The sequence below is a fragment of the Cannabis sativa genome, chromosome 8 (assembly GCF_029168945.1).
Source record: "Cannabis sativa cultivar Pink pepper isolate KNU-18-1 chromosome 8, ASM2916894v1, whole genome shotgun sequence".
In the NCBI taxonomy this organism is placed as follows: domain Eukaryota; kingdom Viridiplantae; phylum Streptophyta; class Magnoliopsida; order Rosales; family Cannabaceae; genus Cannabis; species Cannabis sativa.
In genome coordinates this window covers 45,977,954-46,000,238 of record NC_083608.1, presented here as the reverse complement: position 1 = coordinate 46,000,238, position 22,285 = coordinate 45,977,954, and the positions used below count along the sequence as shown (strand labels likewise).

At 27.4% G+C, this 22,285-nt stretch overlaps 5 protein-coding genes and 1 long non-coding RNA gene across 6 annotated transcripts; 3 read left to right on the top strand and 3 right to left on the bottom strand.

Moving 5' to 3' along the window:
* The first annotated feature begins 4,395 nt into the window (after window positions 1–4,395).
* LOC133029985 (uncharacterized) lies at window positions 4,396–5,776 on the top strand. The gene is made up of 2 exons (XR_009683907.1): window positions 4,396–5,001; window positions 5,500–5,776. It is a non-coding gene; the product is annotated as an uncharacterized LOC133029985 (long non-coding RNA).
* A 1,268-nt stretch (window positions 5,777–7,044) lies between these two features.
* Window positions 7,045–14,677, top strand: LOC115698847 (uncharacterized). The gene is made up of 2 exons (XM_061103455.1): window positions 7,045–9,507; window positions 14,266–14,677. The coding sequence occupies exons 1-2, from the start codon at window positions 9,298–9,300 to the stop codon at window positions 14,482–14,484; spliced, it is 429 nt and encodes a 142-aa protein (XP_060959438.1). The 5' UTR covers window positions 7,045–9,297; the 3' UTR covers window positions 14,485–14,677.
* Window positions 10,756–11,374, bottom strand: LOC115700757 (uncharacterized). The gene has a single exon (XM_030628398.2). The coding sequence runs from the start codon at window positions 11,022–11,024 to the stop codon at window positions 10,818–10,820; it is 207 nt and encodes a 68-aa protein (XP_030484258.1). The 5' UTR covers window positions 11,025–11,374; the 3' UTR covers window positions 10,756–10,817.
* A 508-nt stretch (window positions 14,678–15,185) lies between the features above and the next one.
* On the bottom strand, window positions 15,186–15,844 carry LOC115698912 (uncharacterized). The gene has a single exon (XM_030626115.2). The coding sequence runs from the start codon at window positions 15,719–15,721 to the stop codon at window positions 15,509–15,511; it is 213 nt and encodes a 70-aa protein (XP_030481975.1). The 5' UTR covers window positions 15,722–15,844; the 3' UTR covers window positions 15,186–15,508.
* Window positions 15,845–17,946: 2,102 nt separating this feature from the next.
* LOC115698913 (uncharacterized) lies at window positions 17,947–18,474 on the top strand. The gene has a single exon (XM_030626116.2). It carries the CDS (start codon window positions 18,204–18,206, stop codon window positions 18,411–18,413), a length of 210 nt encoding a protein of 69 aa, XP_030481976.2. The 5' UTR covers window positions 17,947–18,203; the 3' UTR covers window positions 18,414–18,474.
* A 1,677-nt stretch (window positions 18,475–20,151) lies between these two features.
* LOC115698587 (uncharacterized) lies at window positions 20,152–21,412 on the bottom strand. The gene is made up of 2 exons (XM_030625694.2): window positions 20,556–21,412; window positions 20,152–20,474 (listed from the first exon to the last, which is right to left on the bottom strand). The coding sequence occupies exons 1-2, from the start codon at window positions 20,989–20,991 to the stop codon at window positions 20,458–20,460; spliced, it is 453 nt and encodes a 150-aa protein (XP_030481554.2). The 5' UTR covers window positions 20,992–21,412; the 3' UTR covers window positions 20,152–20,457.
* Between the last annotated feature and the right edge of the window lie 873 nt (window positions 21,413–22,285).

The window sequence follows — 22,285 nt, the reverse complement described above, 5'->3', positions numbered from 1 at the left end:
GATACACACTCTAAGGCGGCGATAAGTGAACTTAAGCTTCCATGTGGTTAGTTGTTAGCTTGACCAAACAGTGTTATTTTATATTTTGAAAAGAAACTATGAGATATCTAAGTTTCAAAATTATAAAAATGAAAATTGTATCACATGCTCAATGAAATTGACTCGATACGCACCCTAAGGCGGATAAGTTGTCAAAGAGTTTTATCGTAGAATAACTTAAACATTATTTTATATATTTTAATTGTATGCGCTCATGTATCACGTTTACAATATTTTTAAAATGATATTTATTATTTAAGTATATTAATTTTGTTATCTTTACGAGCACTACTTAAAAAATTGAATGGTGAAAATTTCATGAAATAAAAATTTAATCTGAATTTGATGTTAACGAAATCTTCAGTTATATTGTATATTTATTTTATTTTATTTGTTTTTATTTTTATTTTTATTTTTTTATATATATATTTTTTTTTAAGATATATCCACTTTTATAGATAATATCCTTATTATATTTCTTAAATTAATGTAAATTATGTATAGTGAGGGTATATTTAACAACCTATTTATAAAAATAAGTATATTTTAATAAAATATAATGTAAGTGTAATTTTTATTAATGAACAGAAAAAAAAAAAAGTATTTCTTCACTTATTCTTATATTTAATGTGGACAATAATAGAGACATTTTTTTTTTATTTTTAAAAATACAAATACCAATTAATAGAGACGTGAGCAATAGATCTAGATAGGGCACAATCTCACAATGCATATATACAAAAACATATTGTGGCTTTCAAAAAAGAAAATAAAATAAAAAATAACATATATTTGTGTATAATGCATATACCTACTATATAGTATTATGTAACGTATTTAATACCTTTTTGTCATTTTCATGTGTGGATGGATACAATCATTGTAAGATTAAGATATTTGTTTTTCTCAAATTAATTTATGACCTCGCCAGAAACATGCATTATGGTGGGCCGGGCTTAACATAATTGTCAATAATGCCACTTTTTAGTTTAGACCGTTCGGTAGAATTTTTGTTTTTTTTTTTTTAAAAAAAAAAAAAATTAATTATGAAAATTAAAATATATTTTTTTTTTTTACTTTTGTGTTTTAATTGTTTGGTTATATTTTTTTTTTTTTATGTTCAAAAACAAAAAATGGTGGTACCTTTTATATTATGGTCAAAGTTTGAGAGAAAATAATCGAGAGAAAAAATGAAGTAAATATTAATAAAAGAAGTATAAAATAGACTATGATCAGAAGATTATTTAAATAAATTGTGAAAGTATCTTATTTTATATTTAAGATTTCTAAAATTTTCTTCTTGTTTAAATTAAGTAAAAATTGAAAATAATATTACCTAACATATATTTTTTGAAAATAATTTTATTTTTAATTAAAAAAATAATATATAAAAAAAAAACTTGTAACAAGATGTACCCTTAATTATCCAAATTGACCATTATTATTAATTTCCCAACTAAAATTCTCTTATTGATCTACTGTAAAATGCCTTATCCACATAACATAGTTTCATCATCTTTATATAAGTAAAAGTAATACATATAATTAATAGTGCTATAAGTACATCCCACCCATTGTTATTATTGTAAAAAATAAATAAATAAATAATTGATAGCAAAGAAAAAGAAAAAGGGATTCTATATTCACTTACTAAAACTGTGTATGTAGTTCAATTTTTCATTAGAATATTTTTCTAATATAATTATTTAATTTGTTTTACCAAAAAAAAAAAGAAAAAGAATAGAGTACAAATTAAGTACTCCCTTATCTCAAAAAAATTAAATAAATTAATTAATTTAGTACTCCCTTAGTTTATTTTTGTCATAATTTATTTTAATAAAGTAATAAATTATATATTTTTTTTTTACCTTTTTTTGTATTTCTAATTTTCATAAAATCTTTAAATATAGTATAATTTTATAACAATATAAATTAGAAAAAAGATGGTAAACCAATTCTATTAAACATAATTAATTGCAAAAGTTATTTTTTTGAACCATATATATTAGTAAGAAAAAGTTTAGAAATGTAATCAATAAAAACAAATACTTACACAAATATTTGATATAGGATACACATAAGGCTCTGTGAAAAATTAGAGAATTTAATGGCCCAACCTTATAGAAAATGATAAACAAGAAATGTGAGGATATACATGAATACCAAAAATGACAAAGACAAAAAGAAATATATATTAGAGATGAAGACAAAAATAAAAAAAATAAAAAACAAACAATGTAACTTGTTTTATCAATTCTTCAATATTATAGAATTATATAAATACTTATATAATTCCCCTAAAAAAATATTAACATAGTCCTCCATATTAAATAATATTATGCTTGGATCCTTAGGTTAGTCAGGCAAAGATCTGGGGACATCAACAATGGAATATCTTCGAGCATATTATTATTATGTTCCCATTTATCATATGTAAGAAAAAGAATATATATATGAAAATAGAGCATGCCTTTAGTATAGAAAAAAAATTATAATTTAAATATTTTTATATCACATTATATATTGTAATAATTAAAATTCATACACAATTCTTTTATAAAATTCTAATAATTTAAGGTACCGAATACAAATTTTAAAATAATTAATTTTGAGTGTATATAAAATAGTTTTTAAAATAATTGGTGCAAATATTTATATTTAGGATTATTTGCGGTGAAATTTTATCATATTTTGATTTTTTACATTTAATTAATTTTTTTATTATTTTTTTGTAGTAAAATTTTTTTATATTTATTTTTCTTTACAAATTTGAGATATCAGCTAGATAACTTAAATTATTGTTATATTAGCTTTAAAATTTTACTTTTACATATATACAGTGATCATTTAATTTAATTAATATTAAACGATAATAATTAGCTAATGGCAAAGATTTACAAAGAAAAGTAAATCTTAAGTTAATCAACTACGAATAGTATTTAGTATATCACTCTTAATATTATTTTAAGCTTTTCAGTTTTCATTGGTAATATTCTTAATTTATGAGTTATGAGTTATGACATATATATAAAACTTGAAAATTGCATATTGTGGTGCCAAGCCAAAGAGTATTTAAGTGTAAAAATTGACCACGTGACATGGTTTGATTATATAATGAATGAAGTTTGCCAAAACGTCTCTTAGCCCTATCAAACCGTCATATACATATTGCACTTGTTCCCTCTCCACAACACCATCACTATCTACATCTAATACTCCTTCTAGTTCTCTTCTTATCCATAATATATAATCATACCTTTTCTTCATATTATAATATTGTTTTGAACTTCAACATAAGCAAGTTTATAAATATGAAAGATTTTAGATGGCGTTTGGTTGGGAGTAATAAAAATATAGGAATAGGAATGAGATTGGGAATTGGAATAGGAATGGAATAGAATAAAATTTAAAATGTATAAAAAGTTTGATTAAAAAAATTATTAGTTTTTTTTCAAATCTTGTATTAGAATGGTCTTTCCTTCCATTTTAAAATGGAATAGTCATTCTGCCAAAATGATGGAAAGACCATTCTATCGAAATGGTGTTCCAATGATTTTAAATGCAACCAAACAAAAGAATAGAATGAAAATTATTTTCTTTCCATTTCATTACCTCTAACCAAGTGCCACCTTAGTTTGTGAGAAATTGGATGCAAAGTCTATGTAATATCATTTAAAATATATAGAATGGAAAGTATTAAAATGAAGGTTTGAGGCTACAACTAGAAGTAGAACCCCCACAAGCTAAGAGAAATTTACATGGTATACTAATTTTTGTCATTTTTTTATAAAAATACTGTTAGGCGGTATTTTTTATTTTTTTTACTGTGTTTTTTTATAAGTTTCATACTACAGTATAATGTGTGAAGTTTTCACTGTTGTTCTACTGGTATTTTTTAGTTGTTCTACTGTTGTTTTGAGTTTTTCTGTTTTGTGTTCTACTTGTGTTTTATAAAAACAGTATTTTTGAAAAGATTTCCCTGTGACAGTATTTTTATAAAAATTAACCCAAATTCTAGTATTTTGTAAGTTTCCTTAAGTTAATTTGTTTCAATATAATCAACTTGGCCCAAGCCACTTTCCATAAAAAAATTATAATATTAGTTGAGTGTTTTTTTAAAGGATTTTTTAAAAATATATAATGATAGAAATTTAAAATATTATATTTTTTTAGAAATTAATTGGATTTATTTCCTAAATAAAATGTAAAATATAGGACAATTTTTATTTTTGTTGGGCTTTTTCATTTTTTTTTTAAAAAATATTTGTAGAAAAAATTCAAGAAAAGTTAAATTGATATAATATATAAAAAAAATGATTACATTTTTTAGTATATAATAATAAAAAATCCTTTTATATATATATATTTATTTAATTTTAATTTAAACTGTTTTTTTTTTTGGGCCAAGGTGTGGATCCACCACCCTTAGGCGGGCCTAGCGTGAGTTGAAAGCATGTATTGTAGTTGTTAGTTGTTACAAATTTAAAGCAATAGCCCTTCATGGCCTACCCTATCCCCTCTTGTTTAATAAATACATTTTGAAACAACCATGGACAGACACAGGTCTTAGACAAACCGTACCCTTCTAATTTTCATACCATCACTTATATCTATCCACTCATCCCTTCTTATCCTTAATATATAATCACACGTTTTTTATTCTTAGGTAGGTTACAACTTCCAATTTAAATACTACACTATTAGAGGTGACCACACATATTCATATTCATAGTCATATCATATTGAGACTTATATATTACATACAAATATATGTTTGATTTAAAATACAAATATCATCTGATTATAAACAGATTAACACGACACAACTCGTATAATATAAATATATTTTATTTAAATATGTCAACTTATTAATATATTAATAATATACGGGTTAGCTTATAATCCATTTATTAAAAGGGTCAGATGGGTCATGCCCAAAAAAGAGAGCCGAACTCATTTAAGGTAAGTCCAAATCCACAAACTCTTATGCTGATTTCAAATCGTTTTATTGCATCAAACCCCGCTTTGCTGCATATACATGAAGATAAGAATCATATATATAATCCTACAATTTTTCATTAATATAGGATGGATCATTTCACAACTAACATGGATACAATTATTGGTCATGTTCACCTATTTTAGAAGACTTTTTTTTTTTTTTTTTAATTATCTAATTTTGGGTTGTAGATATTATCTACTTATTATTAAATTTTGAATTTCGATACTCTTTTTTCCATGTGTGATCCTGCCCTGGTAAGCTGTGTTGGATTAGAGAACTATAAAATTGAGAATTTTTAACATGTTATGAACTATAAATATATACGTACATATTTTGTAACATGAAATTTCTATCAAGTTTACTTTTGTACGAATTAAACAAATTCATATGGTATCTATCATGTCATGTCTATAAATTTCTTTTTTAATAATGAATGGCTGACCCATAATTTTCTGTAGGCTGAACTAGGCCCAACATTGGTAGAGCTGGCCTGATAAAAATGGGCCTAACCAACCGGTCTATTATTGCATAAAAAAAGTAAAAGATGGAAACTTGTCAAATTTTGTCAAAAGTCATCAAATTTAATATTTAATTGTGATGAAGTAAAGTTGTTAGATTTGAAAGGAAAAAAAAAATGCTTTATAGAGGCATTACTGGTTTATTTAAACAAAGTGGAGCTTTTTAATCTTTAAATCAACTTTTAATCACAACACCCGTGGAATGGACTATGAGTCATTACTGGAAAATTTACATCTAGAGTCTTAATATACATTTCAATTACATAAATAACGTGATTTTTAAATAATCAAAGTTATTCTTGTATTTACAACGTTTTCATTAATATTAATTTTATTTTTAGTTCATACATTCTTAGTTATTTTTGTGATGTACATTATTTATTTTTTTTAAAATATATCTCTTGTCTTATACACTTAGTTTTTTTACTATACATATATTAAAAAAATATTTAGATTTAAAATTTTTACTCTTTTTTCTCTTTTTTTATATTTAAATATTTTTTTTGGCAACACTAATAATTATTTGGTCTCTAAAATTGCACATTGTGATCTACTCTTTAAGATAATCATTTTAATAACATATATTTTTTTGCTAACCAGAATAAAAGGTAACATTTTAGTTTCTTTCAGTTTTTTTTTTTCTTTTTTTTCAAAAGTTTTTTTTTTCTATGTTTAGTTTACCAACAATTAAGCAATATTCAAACTATGAAGTATACTAAATAAAACTATTTCATATTTATGCTTACTTCTTATACTATATATATGAAAACTAACTAGTTTCTACAATAAACTTAAAAAGTAACTAAAAATGTAATTTTAAAAGAAATAATTAATAATTTAAATGTTTACTAATTTTACTAATAAGTTATGTGAGTTTTTTTTTTTTTTATTATTATTATTATAATTTATTAGTTTATTAAATAAACTTGAAAGTAACATAAATATTGTTACAAAAGAAAAATAAAAAAATAACGTAAAAATTTAAAATAACTGAATAATTTAATATGAAGTAAAAATAAACACATAGATATCAAATTATCAAAAAGGTATACAAAATAATTGGTATATAAAAGTGGTAGTTTATTATATTACATAACAACTCATTAGTTTTAATAAACTTTAAGGTTACCAAAATATATTTTAAATAATAAGATACTATAATATAACATAAAAATAATTAATTGATTATTAAGATGTTTATAAATAAATTTTGGAGATGAACAAATTGTATCTCAAATTATATGATATAAAAATGAAGTTTTTTTTATATAAAATTAACTAATTAGTTTCTTATCAACATCATAACTAAGTAGCCATATAATTACTTTTGAAAACGCAGGTAAATTAAAAATAAAAAAGTAGAATTTGAGATTAATTTCATTTCAGGCATATTAATTTTGAATTAAGGTATTTTTTGAAGATGTAGCAAGGTATTATTGTAAATGATATTTGTTAAGGTATTTTTGTAATTAGTTTGTATTTTAAGTATATTATTGAAATAATCCCCTTTCTTTAATGGTTTTATTTTGAATAGTAGTGCTTTCTATTTGTGTAGGCTTGTCTTAAAAGTTTATGGTACTATTATTATTGGGCTTGTACCTTAAAGTTTATGTTTCTCTTTAATTTTTTTTAGGTCTATATCCCTTATATATTGTCCTCTTTATTTTTACCCACTTTTTTTAAAGTCTATCATTTTTATCTCTTTTTTTTAAACATTGTACCAATTTTTCCCATGTCACTTTAAAATACTCTCCATGTGACTCCCTTATGTCAGGATAATTTAGGCGTATGTTTCAATTAAATAAAAATTAAAGGTAAATTTGGTTAATTGATAAATAAAAAAAGTATTTTTCAACTTACCCCGCAAATTGAATTAATCAATCTCGACAATCTTAAAACATCAAGAAAGGTCTAAAAATGTGCCAAGATTGAACTTATCTCGACAACCTTGAAAAAGAATGCCTGCCCACTTGCAAGAACCGCTAAGAGAGACCCTCCATTCTATTTCAAGGGGAAAAACTACCGAAATAGATTATTCTGGAGAGGTCAGGTCCACCGAGATACTATTTTTTAATAGTAAGAAACCAGTCAAGAACGTGTATTTTTTTTGTTGGAATTTTTTACTCTCTGTTTATTCTTGATCCCTCCTTAGCCCAAAACACCCCATTCCTATTCTCTCTTACTCTTCTATTTATCTTTTTCTTTTTCCTTTAGGCGTCAACCAAACAAGGTCTTATTCAGACATGTGTCCATTACTTTTTATGAGGTGTCTTTACATACTTCGATAAGTGTCATTTGTTCCCTTTTCAGTATCCATACTTTATATCTCTCCTATGCAAGATGTGTAACTTCTTATCAAGAATATTTAAGCATTCCGTCCTGTATATGTCTTTTATCTTGGACACAAGTCATCTGTTTTAGATGTATCTTTCATCTTGGATGCAAGTCATCCGTCTTGTTTATGTTTATGTCATCCCATCTGAGATTTGTCATCTTATCCGAGGTATGTCATCCCATCCGAGATATGTCATCTCATCTGTGGTATATCATCTCATCTGTGGTATCTCATCCCATCCGAGATATGTCCTCCCATCAGAAGTATGTCATCTCATCCGAGATATGTCACCCTTCCAAGCTAAGTTATCCCATCTGAGATATGATATGTTATCCAAGATATGCCTTCTCATCCGCGATATATCATCTCATTTGTGGTATCTCATCCCATCCCATCCGAGATATGTCATTCCATCAGAGGTATGTCATCCCATCCGTGGTATCTCATCCCATCTGAGATATGATATGTCATCCCATCTGAGACCCATCTGAGATATCTCATCCCATCTGTGGTATCTCACCCCATCTAAAATATGTCACCCCAAGTTAAGTCATCCCATACGTGGTATCTCATCCCATTCGAGATATGATATGTCATCCCATCCATGGTATCTCATCCCATCCGAGATATGTTAACCCAACTGATATTTCTCATCCCATCCCATCCGTGATATGTCATCTCATCCGTGGTATCCTATCCCATTTGAAATATGTCAACTCATCTAAGATATGTTATCATCTCATCCGAGATAAGTCATCCCATTCATGGTATCTCATCCTATTCGAGATATGTCATCTCATCCGTCATATGTCATCCCATCTAAAATATGTCACCTATGTAGGATGTAATCCTTCCACTTGTATAATTATTTCATTTAGGATATATTTTTAATAAAATATATAATATTTATTTTAAAATGGGCCTTTGGGCTTCTTTATAATAATTGGGCTGACAAATTTTATCCCACAACAACTAACATAATAATCATGGTATTTTTTGCGATTGTACTGCTACTGTTATATAATGTTACCACAAAACATAAGACTATAATAATTTACTATAAACCAAAGTGATGAATGTGTGTAACGGTAATATTTGGCAGTTGGTAAGTACAGGTGTGAACATGACCCAATGAAGCTTCCTGCAAAAAGTGGAAAAATGAGGTGTAAAAATGTGAATAAGAATAGCTTGATTCCATTACCCTGCTCCTCCTTATATTTTTCTTTTTTTTTTCCTAGTCATCAAACTTTGTCTCTTCCTCTAAACCAAAGTAAGTCCACAACTTTATAATCATGTCCCCCACATCAAGAAAAACTGTGCAAAAGAAAGAAAGAGATTGAGATAGAGAGAGAAGAAGAAGAGAGAAGAAGTGGAGTGAATTAGGGGTGAAGAAGAAGAAGAAGATGTCTGATTGGGGGCCAGTTTTTGTGGCAGTTGTACTGTTCATATTACTAACACCAGGGCTACTTATTCAGATCCCAGGAAGAAGCAAATTTGTAGAATTTGGTAATTTTCAAACCAGTGGGGTTTCCATTTTGGTTCATTCTCTTATCTATTTTGTTCTTATTTGTATCTTCTTGTTAGCTGTTGGTGTTCATATGTACCTTGGAGGTTAATATTTAACTATAATATTTCTTTTAATTCTTATAATTACTACTCTACTCTACTTCAATCTTTAATTTATTATAAGATCTGTATATATCTACACAATCTGTATTCTCAATTCTCATGCTATATCTGTTGTTTAAATTTTTTTCATTTTTCATTTATTTTCTTATAAAGGATCTGGGACCATTTGTCTAACAACAACATTATAATAACTTAATATTTTGTATATTAATTAATCATTTAAATAATATTGTTCCATGTATAAGAGATTTCATATTTTCTATCAAATAAAATTAAAATTAAAAAAATGAAATATATACCAAACAATATAAATTTGATAATTAAAAGAAAGTTATGTTGTGTAAATAATTTTTGTTTTATATAATAAGAATGATATGTTCATAAACAATCAATGTGGGAATTTAGCCAAGATATTCCATTTTGAATAGTATTTTTTATTTTTTCAACCTTACCAAAAGATTTATTTTATGGTTCTCAAGGTGTCACCATAAAATCTATCAAAATTCAAAACTATTCTATGTACTTTTTATTCGACTTTTTTTAATTAATGATATTATTTATTAGTTAAGGAAAATTATAATAAATATCAATTAAAAGAAAACAATCAATTATTATATTTATAATTCTCATGGGTTTATTATAATTATTATAATAAGTATTAATTAAAAATATTTAAACTAATTTAACTTAATAAGGTCCCATTAATTTAAACATATGTATTAATCATATATGTCCATATACCAAATTATTAATTTTACTAAATTATCTTTTTCACTTTATAAATACATTTATAAGTTATAACAACTTGTAACCAAACTATCTTTCTCTCATATCGATATAAAAGCAACTGAAACAAACAAAATTGATATGAAATGAGAAATTTTACTTGAAATAATAGGAATAGATTTAAGTATGAATCAAGTTAAGGGTATGAGAGGAATGTTGAAAAAAAGAAGATAATTTTTGTGATATGAATAAATGTAAGGGCATGATAGCAAGGAATTTTGAATTAGAAAAAAAAGAGATAATTTTTGCAATATATAACCTTTTTTACAAGGACTATTTTTCCACTAGAAAGTACTCTAAACAGAGTAAAGGAGTAATTAATTACCATTATAATGAAACAAAAAGCTACAATACAATCCTCATGAAGTAAAGAAATAATCCCAACTAATTAATAGCAAAAAGAATAAGATCATACATAGAACACAAAAAACTAATTAATCAAAGCTAAAAAAGAAATGATGATTCACAACTTTATTAACTATGATCGATCTTGTACAAATTAATATTGTTATGCATAGAGGTGTAGATCAAGAACAACAAGAAACAAAATAAGAAACAAACCATAAATAACGGTATGAACAAACATGGAGGCCACACTAGTCTTCATGTTCATAAATTGGAAAGGGTATTCTTTGCCCGGCATTTGAAAGAGCGATCCCGGTGACAAAAATGCAAACAACGCAGTGGCAATGAGCGGAGCAGCCCAATCTCTCATTCTAAAATAATAAAATCTACTTTGATTTGATTATATGAAGTTGAAGTTGAAGTTAGAAGAAGAAGAAGTAAAAAAGAGCCAAAGTAAAGTGTATATATAACACTACATACAAGAAAATGGAAAAAAGTGGGTTAGAATAAGGTCTTCTCAACTCCTTAAAAGAGGGAATACGAATCCCATAAAGCTAAGTAATCTACACCATATGATGATATGAATGATCAAACATCCCACTTTATTAGCCCTTTTTTAAAATTTTATGTATAAACAATTCCCATAGTGTTGGTTTGTATTGTAGGGATAAGACTAGGGTAGGCATCATTTTCTATTGTGATGAAGACCATGATTAGGGTTTGAAAGTGGCATTTATATATGCTTTTGGTAGTTAACTTCTATTATTGATCGCAGTCGATTTCATCAAATTAAGTGTATAAATTGACAATGCTCGTGTCACCATTTGAGTTTAATACAATACGAGTCAAAAAAGGAGAAAAGAGGGTCCCATAATACTAATAATATATATGTGTCTTTAGAGGAAAGAAATTAAAAGTGGGTTGCTTTTGATGTCGTTTTGTTCTTTTATTCGTTTATTCTGGGATGAGAATAGTTTTGAGATTGGCCATGCTTTCGGTGTACAACAATCAGATGAAGATGCCATAAATATATGAATTACCATATTTGCCCTCAATTTTATAAAAAGATGATTCATTTCATTTTGCCTCTAATTATTATAGCAACACAACACTATGTCATATATGTGTGGGTTTTGAAATTATGTAACGCTTGCTTGACTTTGGTAAGCTGTGAAAAAGAACCTTCATTATTATATTTTTTGACTGTTAGTTTACTATCGTGTTCTCGATCAATGGAGATTTCTCAACGGAAATGATTAAGGTAGATTAATCAAGTTGTTTGATACAAAAAAACAACTAAGTTTAGTGATAATTTTTTAGTCACAATTATAAATTTTTTGTAACTAAATGTGACTTTTAGTCACAACAAAAAATTAATTGTAACTAAAACATAGTATTTAGATACAAGTTGTCACTAATTTAGTTTTAGTCACAACAATTATTGTGGCTAAAAACTATTTAGTTATAACAAATTGTAATTTTTGTAACTGATACTTTTAGCCACGAACTTTTTAGTCACAACATAAAAATGATAATTTATAATTAGTCACAACTTTTTTAAGTTATGATTAAATCAGAAATCATATCACACTGTTAGAAGAATATAAAGTTTTTGAAATTTTTGTAGTTTACCATCTAAAGAGTTATTTTGATAGATTCTTTATTTGTTTCAGAATTTAGAATAATATTTTAGTTTATTTTTGCGATCGCATATTTAAAATTTTTTAAAATTTTACAAGTGGTCTTAAATAACTATAACGTACGCAATCATAATTTTTTTTTGACTTAAAAGCTCTTTTATATGTCAAAACAGATAGAGAGTCTATCGAAACACTCCTTTAAAAGAGTGTACTGTAGACTTATCCAAAAAATTTTAAGATTTGGAATAAAATTAATTTGAGCAAAATTAAATTTAACATATCATTATATTTTATTTTGTAAAATACAAGATCCAAATTGTTCATCTTTCTTCTCCAATGGGTGTTGCCGGCCAAATCTGGGCTAGTGACTCTCGGGGGCTTTGCTTCTTACCATTTTCAAGCGAAAGGTGGAGGTCTATCTGTTGGGTCTCAGTGTTGGAAGGTTTTTTTTGGTCATCAAACCCTAAATTTTGGGGCTGGATCCATGGCACCTGAGTTTTTCAAGCAAGCGGTCACTGACCTGAGTGGCTAGGCATCTCTTTTGAGAGGTCTCATGCCTCTAGTTTGGGGTTGCAAATGGCTTTGTCCCCGTGAGTTGTAGGGTCGCGATGGTGGTGGGTTTCTCTTGGTTCTCTCTCTTTCAATTTCAGGGTGCGTTGGCCCTTTTTAAGTATGAACTTGGACTATGGAGTTGTGTTTCTCTTCCATTCTTTTTTTCAAATCTCGGTTGTGCCCGTGGGTTTCTATTCAAGCATCCTGGCTCCGATGTGTAATGGCTCGTAGTTAGTTTTTAGAGTGTTGTAGACATAAAGGAGGGAACTTGAGTTTTACCCAAAAGGATGTGCTTCCATTGTCCTAGCACCTTCACCGTTTAGAACCACAACGAGTGACTAAGTGTGAACTATTCTCGTCGAAAGATGGCAGTGCTCCTCTACTTTTGTTCTGCTCGTTTTGGGCTTCTGTGTTGCTTCCTTTACATTAGGTTTGTTTGTTTTTTTTTTTTTTGTCTTTTTTTTTAATTTTTGCTTTAGTTTTTTTTTTAACTCTTTCAATATTGTGCACTTTATGTTTTTAATGGCGTTGGTGTTAAATTATTTTTAGGGAGTTTGTCTCTCCAGATACTCTTGTGTGAGCTTTGAGCTTATTAGTCATTACAAATCGGAGTGAGTGGCCGAGAGTTGTCATCAAGATTGTGGTTTTTCCACTAGATTTGTAGGACGCTTGCTCTTTGATCGAATGAAGTTTTCATTTTAAAAAAAAAAGGTAAATACCATTTTGGACCCTGTGTTTTGCAAAAGTTACAGATTGGACCTTGTGTTTTGTTAAATGACAAAATGGACCCTGTATTTTCTAAAATAGTAAAAATAGGACCCTGAGCTTAATTTTTGACAACTTTTTTTTAATACAGCCAACTTGAAGACAATGCTTAATACAAACAGATACAAAAAATATAAACAGTTTTGTCGTAGCACTTTTAGATCAGATTATAATTAAACTTTATTTTGACAAAAAATCAATTCAGCGTCCTATTTGTACTATTTTAGAAAATACATAGTCTATTTTGTCATTTAACAAAACACAGGGTCCAATTGGTAACTTTTGTAAAACAGAGAGTCCAAAATGGTATTTATGAAAATGTTATTTAAAAAAGAGGGAAAGAAACTTTCAATTTAGATAAATTAATTAAAGTCTTTTTATATTAAAAAAAAATTAAAGTCTTTTTAATAAAAAGAAAAAAGAAAAAGAAATTGCAAGAGTTTTGAGATTCCCAAGTATAATTTAAGTAGTGTGTGTGTGAGTTGGATGCAGTTACACATGTCTTCAAGGTAATACTGTAATTAATACTAAGCAAAGCAACCTCCACTACACCTTCACACCCATCTACCCTTTTCTTCTCTCACTCACTCTCTCTCTCTATCTCTCTTTCTACTACTTTACTCTTCTTCTTCTTCTTCTTTGTTCTTTGTATAGAAGAAGAAAATGGCAGACTGGGCCCCAGTACTGATCGGAGTTGTTCTGTTCGTGTTGCTTCAACCAGGCCTGCTATTCCAGTTACCAGGCCACAGTCGACCCATGGAGTTTGGTAGCATGAAAACCAACGGCAAAGCCATAGCTGTTCACACACTCATCTTCTTTGCCATTTATGCCATTCTAATCTTGGCCCTACACGTACATATCTACACTGGCTGATCTCAATCTCAATCTCAATCTCAACTTCTTCTTCTGGGTTTGTTAATTTAATTAGTGTTTGATTGATTCTATGTTCTAATTCTAAATATCACAACTCTCTGTACTCTGTTTCAAGTTGTAATATGAGCTCTTTCTTTTTTGTTTGTTAGTTCAGATCCTATATAGATAAAGAAAGAAAAGCTTTATTAGTCTTTCTTGATTTGCGTTCATTCAATAATTCATAGACTCATCATAGTTCAGCTTTTTTCAGTTCAGATTAAAAATGGGTTCAAAAACTGTGGCCTTTCTTTTTTGGTGGCCTAAAAAATGTGGACATGTTAATATATGATATCACACTCATGGCCATTAATTAGTTGTGTCATGTCATGTACATTCTGACCCACATGACAAGTATTTCTGCATTATTTCTTTCGATTAATTAGTCTAGACTCTAGAGAAAGTTAGTGCTAATTAATAATTATGCTTTTTAATTTTGCATAATAACTACATAAAAAGACTTGCTTTCTCACATAAATTAAACGGTTAATCACATTAATAAAACTAATTGGGCGGTTTCTTCAAGTTTTTGTTTTTATATTTTGTAATAAAAGATTTTGGAGACTGTGCTTTTGTCGGTGTCTCGTACTCTCATCACGTGTTAAGCTTTGAATTTGAGAATTTGAAGTAATTTTTGCCATAAATTATGCATACATACACTATGATGATGTACTATATATTATTTTTTATAATTGACAAATATTAATATTTGTTACAAATTTTAGAACAAACTATTATTAATTTCATGTTAGTATCGCCAAAATAGTTTCTGACTATAGCTAACTCTCTACAAATTTGAAACTGATTAATTAAAAGAAGGAACGCACAACAATACAGAATTCAGAAAACATTTGATAAAAGTTGGCCGTTCAAATATATGGATCTCAACAAAAATAAAAAGAGAGTATATAATAAAAAGATGTACACATATATAAATATAGAGAGATTGGATGATGATGATGATGATGTTATAACTAATTTATTATTATTAGTTAACATGTATGTGAATACCAATAGCAATGATCAAGATGGTGAGTATGCAGAAATATATAACAGCATGAACTAGAATAGCAATCCCACTTGTGTTCATATTTCCAAACTCCATGACTCTTGTTCTTGCTGGTAATTGGAATAGTAACCCAGGTGAAAGTAAGATGAATAGCACCACTGATACCACCACAGGTCCCCAATCAGCTCCCATAATTAAATTCTCTATCTCTTTTATTTCTCTCAGCTTGTCTCTCTCTCTCTCTCTCTTCTCTTAATAATGATAATAATATACTACTTACTATGATGATGATGATGTTGATTTGAGAGGTATATATATGTATAAAAGATGTGCTCTTTTATATATATAAGTAAATTTTGCTTAGTGAAGAAGGGAGAGAGGGGTTTTGGGATGCTAAACTTGATGAGAAAGAAGAAGCACAAAAAGGGTTTCAAAGAGAAGAAAGGTATGTTATTAATTGTTAAGCATGGTGGTATTGTTGTTAGACATGGTGGGGTGGACTCACTTTTTGGGAATTGAAATAACAAAAACCCTTTTTTCCTTTTCTTCTTTTTATTATTTCATTTACATTTACTACTTAGCTAAGCTACCACTTATTGTTCACAATTGGTCTCTTTTTGCTAGCTTTAGAAATCGATATGGAGGTGTGTGGGAAACTTTTGAAAAACTTGTCTTTTCTTTTGTTATTCAATTACATAAAAAATCTAATTATGCAAAATGAAGTGTAAAGTTAGTTAATTTTGTATTGTTGTATAAGTAGGTGTGTTTTGCTTTCATTGTTTGTTTTCCTTAATTAATGTGTATATAGTAACACCTTCAAATGGGTGCAGAAAAGAATGTGGGGTTGTAACAAATTAATCTAAAATATTCAGATAAAGAGAATTAGTATATGCCATATATATAGAGTACATAACATGACTTGGACTAGAATTAATGTGAGACAATGGGTTTGGAATATTTAGGTTCTAAAATATAGTAACATATATAGAGGGAATAATGATTTACAACAACAAACATCTTAATATGTAAGAAGCGCATATATACGTTGTGAGAGTTTGAAGCAAGTGCTCATATATATTAGACAGCTAGTTGTGTTGTTTGTGTTGCAATATACTAATGTTCATGAGGCCATGCATATATTGCATGCCATGAGGTAGTGCATTAAATTAAATTAATAGTAATTATTAAATTAAAATATGTAAGAATCTATAAATAAATTTAGGTAGCGTTGCGGTCAAGGTAATATTTTTATAAAATTATAAAAACCAATTTCAATTTATAAAGTGCATACTTTATCAAATTGTTAAAAAGGAAGAAAAATGTCATTTATCAAATTCTTAATGTGATTGTGAAGAACCCCACTAAGTAACCTTTCCGGAAAAGAAGATGATATGTGATCTTCATTTCATGGAAGATAAACTAAATAATAAATTAGTATAATTAAGGAATTAAAAAAAGGTGTAACATTAGTATGACAAATTAGTGTCTTTTATATCTTTAGGGGTGGTTGGAGTTTCCAATAGAGCAAATAAATTTTCTATTTTTAAAAAAAAAAATTCAGATAACATCTTTCTTTTAATGAAAGAGGAATTACTACATCTCCATCATAGGTGTTCAATGTGTTAAAACACATGTATGTGCTATATATTCAATATATTATTAGGAGGTTTTAGCATATACCTCTTTAGTTCTAAATCAGCCTCTAATTCCTTAAAAAAAATCAGCCTCTAATTAAGCCATATTTAGTTAATTTTTAACAAAATTCTAAATTTATTTAAATATTATAATGATCCAAATTACTTTAAAAAAATTCATTCAAAACTAAATAACTCAATTGCTATTATTTATTTATTATTTTTTTTTTTTGCAAGGACTTGCTAAAATATTAAAACTCAAAGATATAGTAAAAAAAGAAAAAGATAACTACATAATTTTTATTTTTTTTTTTTTGTAAATTTTTTATATTTTTACGTTTAAAGATTTTTTAAAAAATATTTTTACAGTATTCTATAAAAATAATGCGAAAATAATAAGAAAAATATATAAAAATAAAAAAATAATACCCAAATAATATTAAATAAAAATAGCATATAAATAACAAAAAAAAAATCAATAATAAATTAACAAGAATACAATATAAAATTACATCTATATTTTTTATAAATAAAATCATAAAATATCATAAAAATATTTAATATTCAGTACAATCATATTTTTTTATTATTTTTGTGTATTTGTAAAATAATTTCTAAGAAAATTAACATTCCCAAACTCGATAAAACTCATGGGAGCGTTTATGTTAGGAGTCCAGTTTCCAAACGAGCCTAGCAAGAAGTCCAACAGAAGGCCCAGTTGGCAATGCTGAAACCGGACAAGGCCCAAATGGAAGCCGTCCGTGGACTCCGTGTACTCGTGTAGTCTAAAGAAAAGGACGAGAGAAGCGAGACGAAGCCGTCCGAAGTGGATGCCGTAGTTTCCCAAAGAAAGAGTTAAAAGTCACAATCACATGGCCCTTTAATTTGTTTTGTCAATGTCATTATCAACAAATAACACCCCTTTTAAGTTGGACTCTGCTACCTAGGAACAAGTGCTCATAATCATCATCATCATCATCATTATCCACCAATAAATAATAGCATTAACATTCAAGAGAATTTAGTAAGAAAGAAAGGAAATGGCGGATTGGGGGCCTGTTCTAATTGCGGTGGTGCTGTTCGTGTTGCTCATGCCGGGACTGCTGTGTCAGGTGCCTGGGAACAGTAGAGCAGTCGATTTCTGCAACAGGCAGACTAGTGGCCTTTCCATCTTTGTTCACTCCATTGTCTTTTTTGGACTCATTGTTATCTTTTTTATTGCTATTGGTGTTCATATCTATATTGGTTAATATTTCTTTTTATTCTCATATCTCATAATATTATGATTTTTGTTCTTTATTAGTATTGTTATATAATTAATAAATTAAAAAATTATAATTTCTTAATATAAAAAAGTTTGTGTATGATTTGATGATGATCTCTTGATTTTGTTGACTTAAAATGTAAGTAAAATACATTTCTTAATACGTTGCATGTGAAAAAAAAAAAGTCCAATTAAAATGCTTAAATTATTCTTAAAAAAATATTTTTAAATTTTATTTTATTTATCCATACAAATTCATATCTTCAAAATAAGAAAAATTATTTGAAAATTTAACAAAAATATAAAATTAATTTTAAAAATTAAACTAAAAAAATATTATGCTTACTTAAAAAACTCAAACTTATACTATTTTTACACAAATTAAAATTTTAATGTATTTTATTATATCTAAATAGGGTTTTAATAAATAATAATAAATTTTTTAAATTGTTTAATTAGTTGTAAAATTAATTCTTAAACATTTGAAATAATTTTTTATTTTTAAGATTTAAATTATTTTTTAAAATTTACCAAAAGAAATATTAAATATTTTTTATTTTTATTTAAAAGGGATAAGATTTGATAGTTATTAAAATTTAAGTGATAAAATTGCTAATTTATAATGATAGATTACCCAAAAAAAATAAGTTTCAAAACTAAGTTTCTGTAAATTGTAAAAGTTCAAAAAAAAAAAAAATTAATAATTGGTATACTGTAAAGGACACGATCGTGATAAGTTCAGGCACAATTTTATTTATTTATTTTTATTTAGGGTAAATAGTGGCATAAGTACCCAAAATTTTATGTTTGTAAGCGGCATAAACTTAATGTTTATTTTTAGTGGCATAAGTACCAAATGTTTGTAAAACTGTAATTTTCTTCCAGTTTCGTCAGTATAGACTTTGAATTTATTAAAAAAACATTTAGAAGTAACTGATACTACATATTTATATCTAGACTTAATGATCAAGAATTTAAGTCTTATATGTGACCTGTTTAAGACAATAACAGAGTTTGTATAGACAAAATTTGAGAAAAATTACAATTTTACAAACATTGAGTACTTATGCTGCTAAAAATAAACATTAAATTTATGCCACTTACAAATATAAAACTTTAGGTACTTATGCGGCTATTTACCATTTTTGTTTATTGTACATAGGGATAGGGTGCCGTTCACACAGGACAAACGACAATAAATTTGAGAAGTTAAAACCGACATAGATAATGCCATATCATTTTTTAGAGAAAGGATAATGCCATATCATTTTCATTAAACGACAAATTCGATGAACGTATCAAAAAGACCAAAATCTTCTAAAATCTTCTTCAACTTAAATAAAACCAAGCTAAACGACATGTCATTTTATTCTTCAAAAATTATACACGTCCTCTTACTCCTTCACCCAATTCCATTATTGGGGAAGAACGATTGAGATATAAGACAGCAATACAAAACTACAAATATCAAAAATTGACGAAAAAGTTTAACCCTTTCTTGGTCACCATTGACGAATAGTGAGCCTATGGCATATGGATTATCACGGTATACACAATTGGGTTGGTGTCACTATCACTAAAAGCATTTCTTTTTGTGTAAAACAACTATCACAATTGAAAGTCTCAAAAATAAATGACCACGTCCTATTCTTCTTCTAGCTAGCTACTTGTGATAATCCTTATCTAATAATAACTTGACCAAAATCCATATATAGAAAGGTTGATTTGATAATAATGCCAAAATGAATTTATTGAACATATTATAATTAAGCTCAACAAGTTGACACTAATCACTATTCGGAGTTTCTCTTTCTCTAATATTAAGACTAAGAAAGTAAGAGACTTTCATAATCTACAAACAAAAATTAGAGAAACCCAATTCAAGTTTTTACATAATCCATAGTTGAGAACAGAAAATACATAACAATTAAATAAACATATCAAAATTAACACAATGGTGTTAATAAAGTGTATGAACTTCTTCCATAAACGCATGATCTAACCTTAACAACGACAAAGATCACTTCCCTTCAAGAAAAATTCCAATCTACACATTGAAAAGATTGTCAGAACCAATCAAAATCTAAATTTTTTTAAGTAATCGAAAGAAATTGAAGAAGAAACTGACCAGGGACATCGCGGTAAGAGGAAGCAGGGCAAAGAATGGAGCGACCCAATTCGGACAAATTGAAAAGAACCTCAACGGCGTAGAATAGCAAGACCAAACCCATAACCAGAGGCATCAAAAAGAAGCCAATCACAAATGTCACGGATCCGAATAGCATCAGAGCCAACGAAATCCCTAGAAACAGAGAAGCGAAAGCTGTTGGGCTAGAGACTTGCGAAAACGTCGATGCTTGTCTCGATGAGGATGTCGAAGCCACCCGCGATGATGATGATGATGATGACGATGAAGGAGAAGACGACGTCGTTCCGATTCTTCCGTTGGTGAAGGGATTGGATAAAGGGGGGGATTTGAGGATGTGAAAGATCATAGAACTGAGCTCGTAGAAAACCCTAGATTGGTTATGATGGTGCTGTTGGTGCTGATCTTGGCTCCTCATACTGAATGGGAATGGAAAATCGACAACTTAGATTTCAGAAAGAAAGAAAGAAAAAAAAAAATAATACAAAAATGGATATATAGATAAATTAAGCATAGATATTAAGATAAGGTCAAAAAAAAAATGACTGTTGAATTATGGAGACTGAGATCGAAGAAGAAGAAGATTGGTACAGAAATCTTGGGATTCGCGCCAGAATGTGTGTTGTGGACCGCCTACCAAGCCAAGGCCCATACTAGCCCAATTTCGTCTTTAATTGGGCGTTGGGCTCATTTGTACATCCTCCACGGCCATAATAAGGGTTTTTTTTACAAAAATACTGGATTTTGGTCAAAAGTTTATAATTTTACTGCTACACAGATTCTTTTACAAAAATACTCTTTTTATAAAAGTATTAAACTTACACAGTGAAAACTTAACACAATACACAGTATATATAAAACGTACACAGTATTTTTGAAAAAAATTCTACCCATAATAAAAAAGAAAAAAATTAAAAATTTCAATTGTAAAAACCCCAATAATAATAGGACTGGTATTATCTTATATTTATTTGTTGTTATGTTGTCAAAAATTATGGTATCATTTTTTTTTTAATTTCGAATTAGTACTAACCCTTCCTGGTAAAAGAACAGTTGTTATTATTTTATTTTTAAATAATTAGATAAGGTACTATTTTTTATAAAAAAAAAAAGTACATTTTTTACATTTTTACAGTTTTTTATAGAAATAATATGAAAATAACAAGAAAATTACATAAAATTAACATGAAAATAACATCTAAATAACATACAGATAACAAAAAAATCAACGATAAATTAACAAGAGTACAACATAAAAAGACTGTATTTTCTATAAATAAAATCATAAAAATATTTAAAATTCCGTAAATTTTTTTTTTAATTTTTTATTATTTTTTGTGTATTTGTGAGATAATCTCTTTTATTTATTTCATTGAAAAATGCATACCTGTAAGACATAGTGTAGTAATGATACATTAAAATATTACACACAATAGTTTTTTTTAAAAAAAAAAATTAAAGGAGCAAAATTTTATTAATCAAAACAGAGCAAATGTTATAAAAATTAGTATTCCAAAAAAAATAAAAAACAAACTTACTTACATGTTACAAATAAAATCAAAGATTTGTTGGTCTCTCTAGAAAAATTTCTTCTATTAACAAGTAATAATCTTGCTTTACCATAACTCTAATTAAATTATTCACACATAAGAAACTAAAAAATAATCTTTTACTCAAAGATATAAGTATTCTGATTCAACCAAATAAAATAA

Bases quoted from the DNA above. Each gene is read 5' to 3' on its own strand.
- LOC115698912 (XM_030626115.2), bottom strand. From the start codon at position 15,721: ATGGGAGCTGATTGGGGACCTGTGGTGGTATCAGTGGTGCTATTCATC.
- LOC115698847 (XM_061103455.1), top strand. From the start codon at position 9,298: ATGTCTGATTGGGGGCCAGTTTTTGTGGCAGTTGTACTGTTCATATTA. The intron at 9,508-14,265 runs TAATATTTAACT...TTCTTTGTATAG, and splicing joins TTCATATGTACCTTGGAGGT to AAGAAGAAAATGGCAGACTG.
- LOC115698587 (XM_030625694.2), bottom strand. From the start codon at position 20,991: ATGAGGAGCCAAGATCAGCACCAACAGCACCATCATAACCAATCTAGG.
- LOC115700757 (XM_030628398.2), bottom strand. From the start codon at position 11,024: ATGAGAGATTGGGCTGCTCCGCTCATTGCCACTGCGTTGTTTGCATTT.
- LOC115698913 (XM_030626116.2), top strand. From the start codon at position 18,204: ATGGCGGATTGGGGGCCTGTTCTAATTGCGGTGGTGCTGTTCGTGTTG.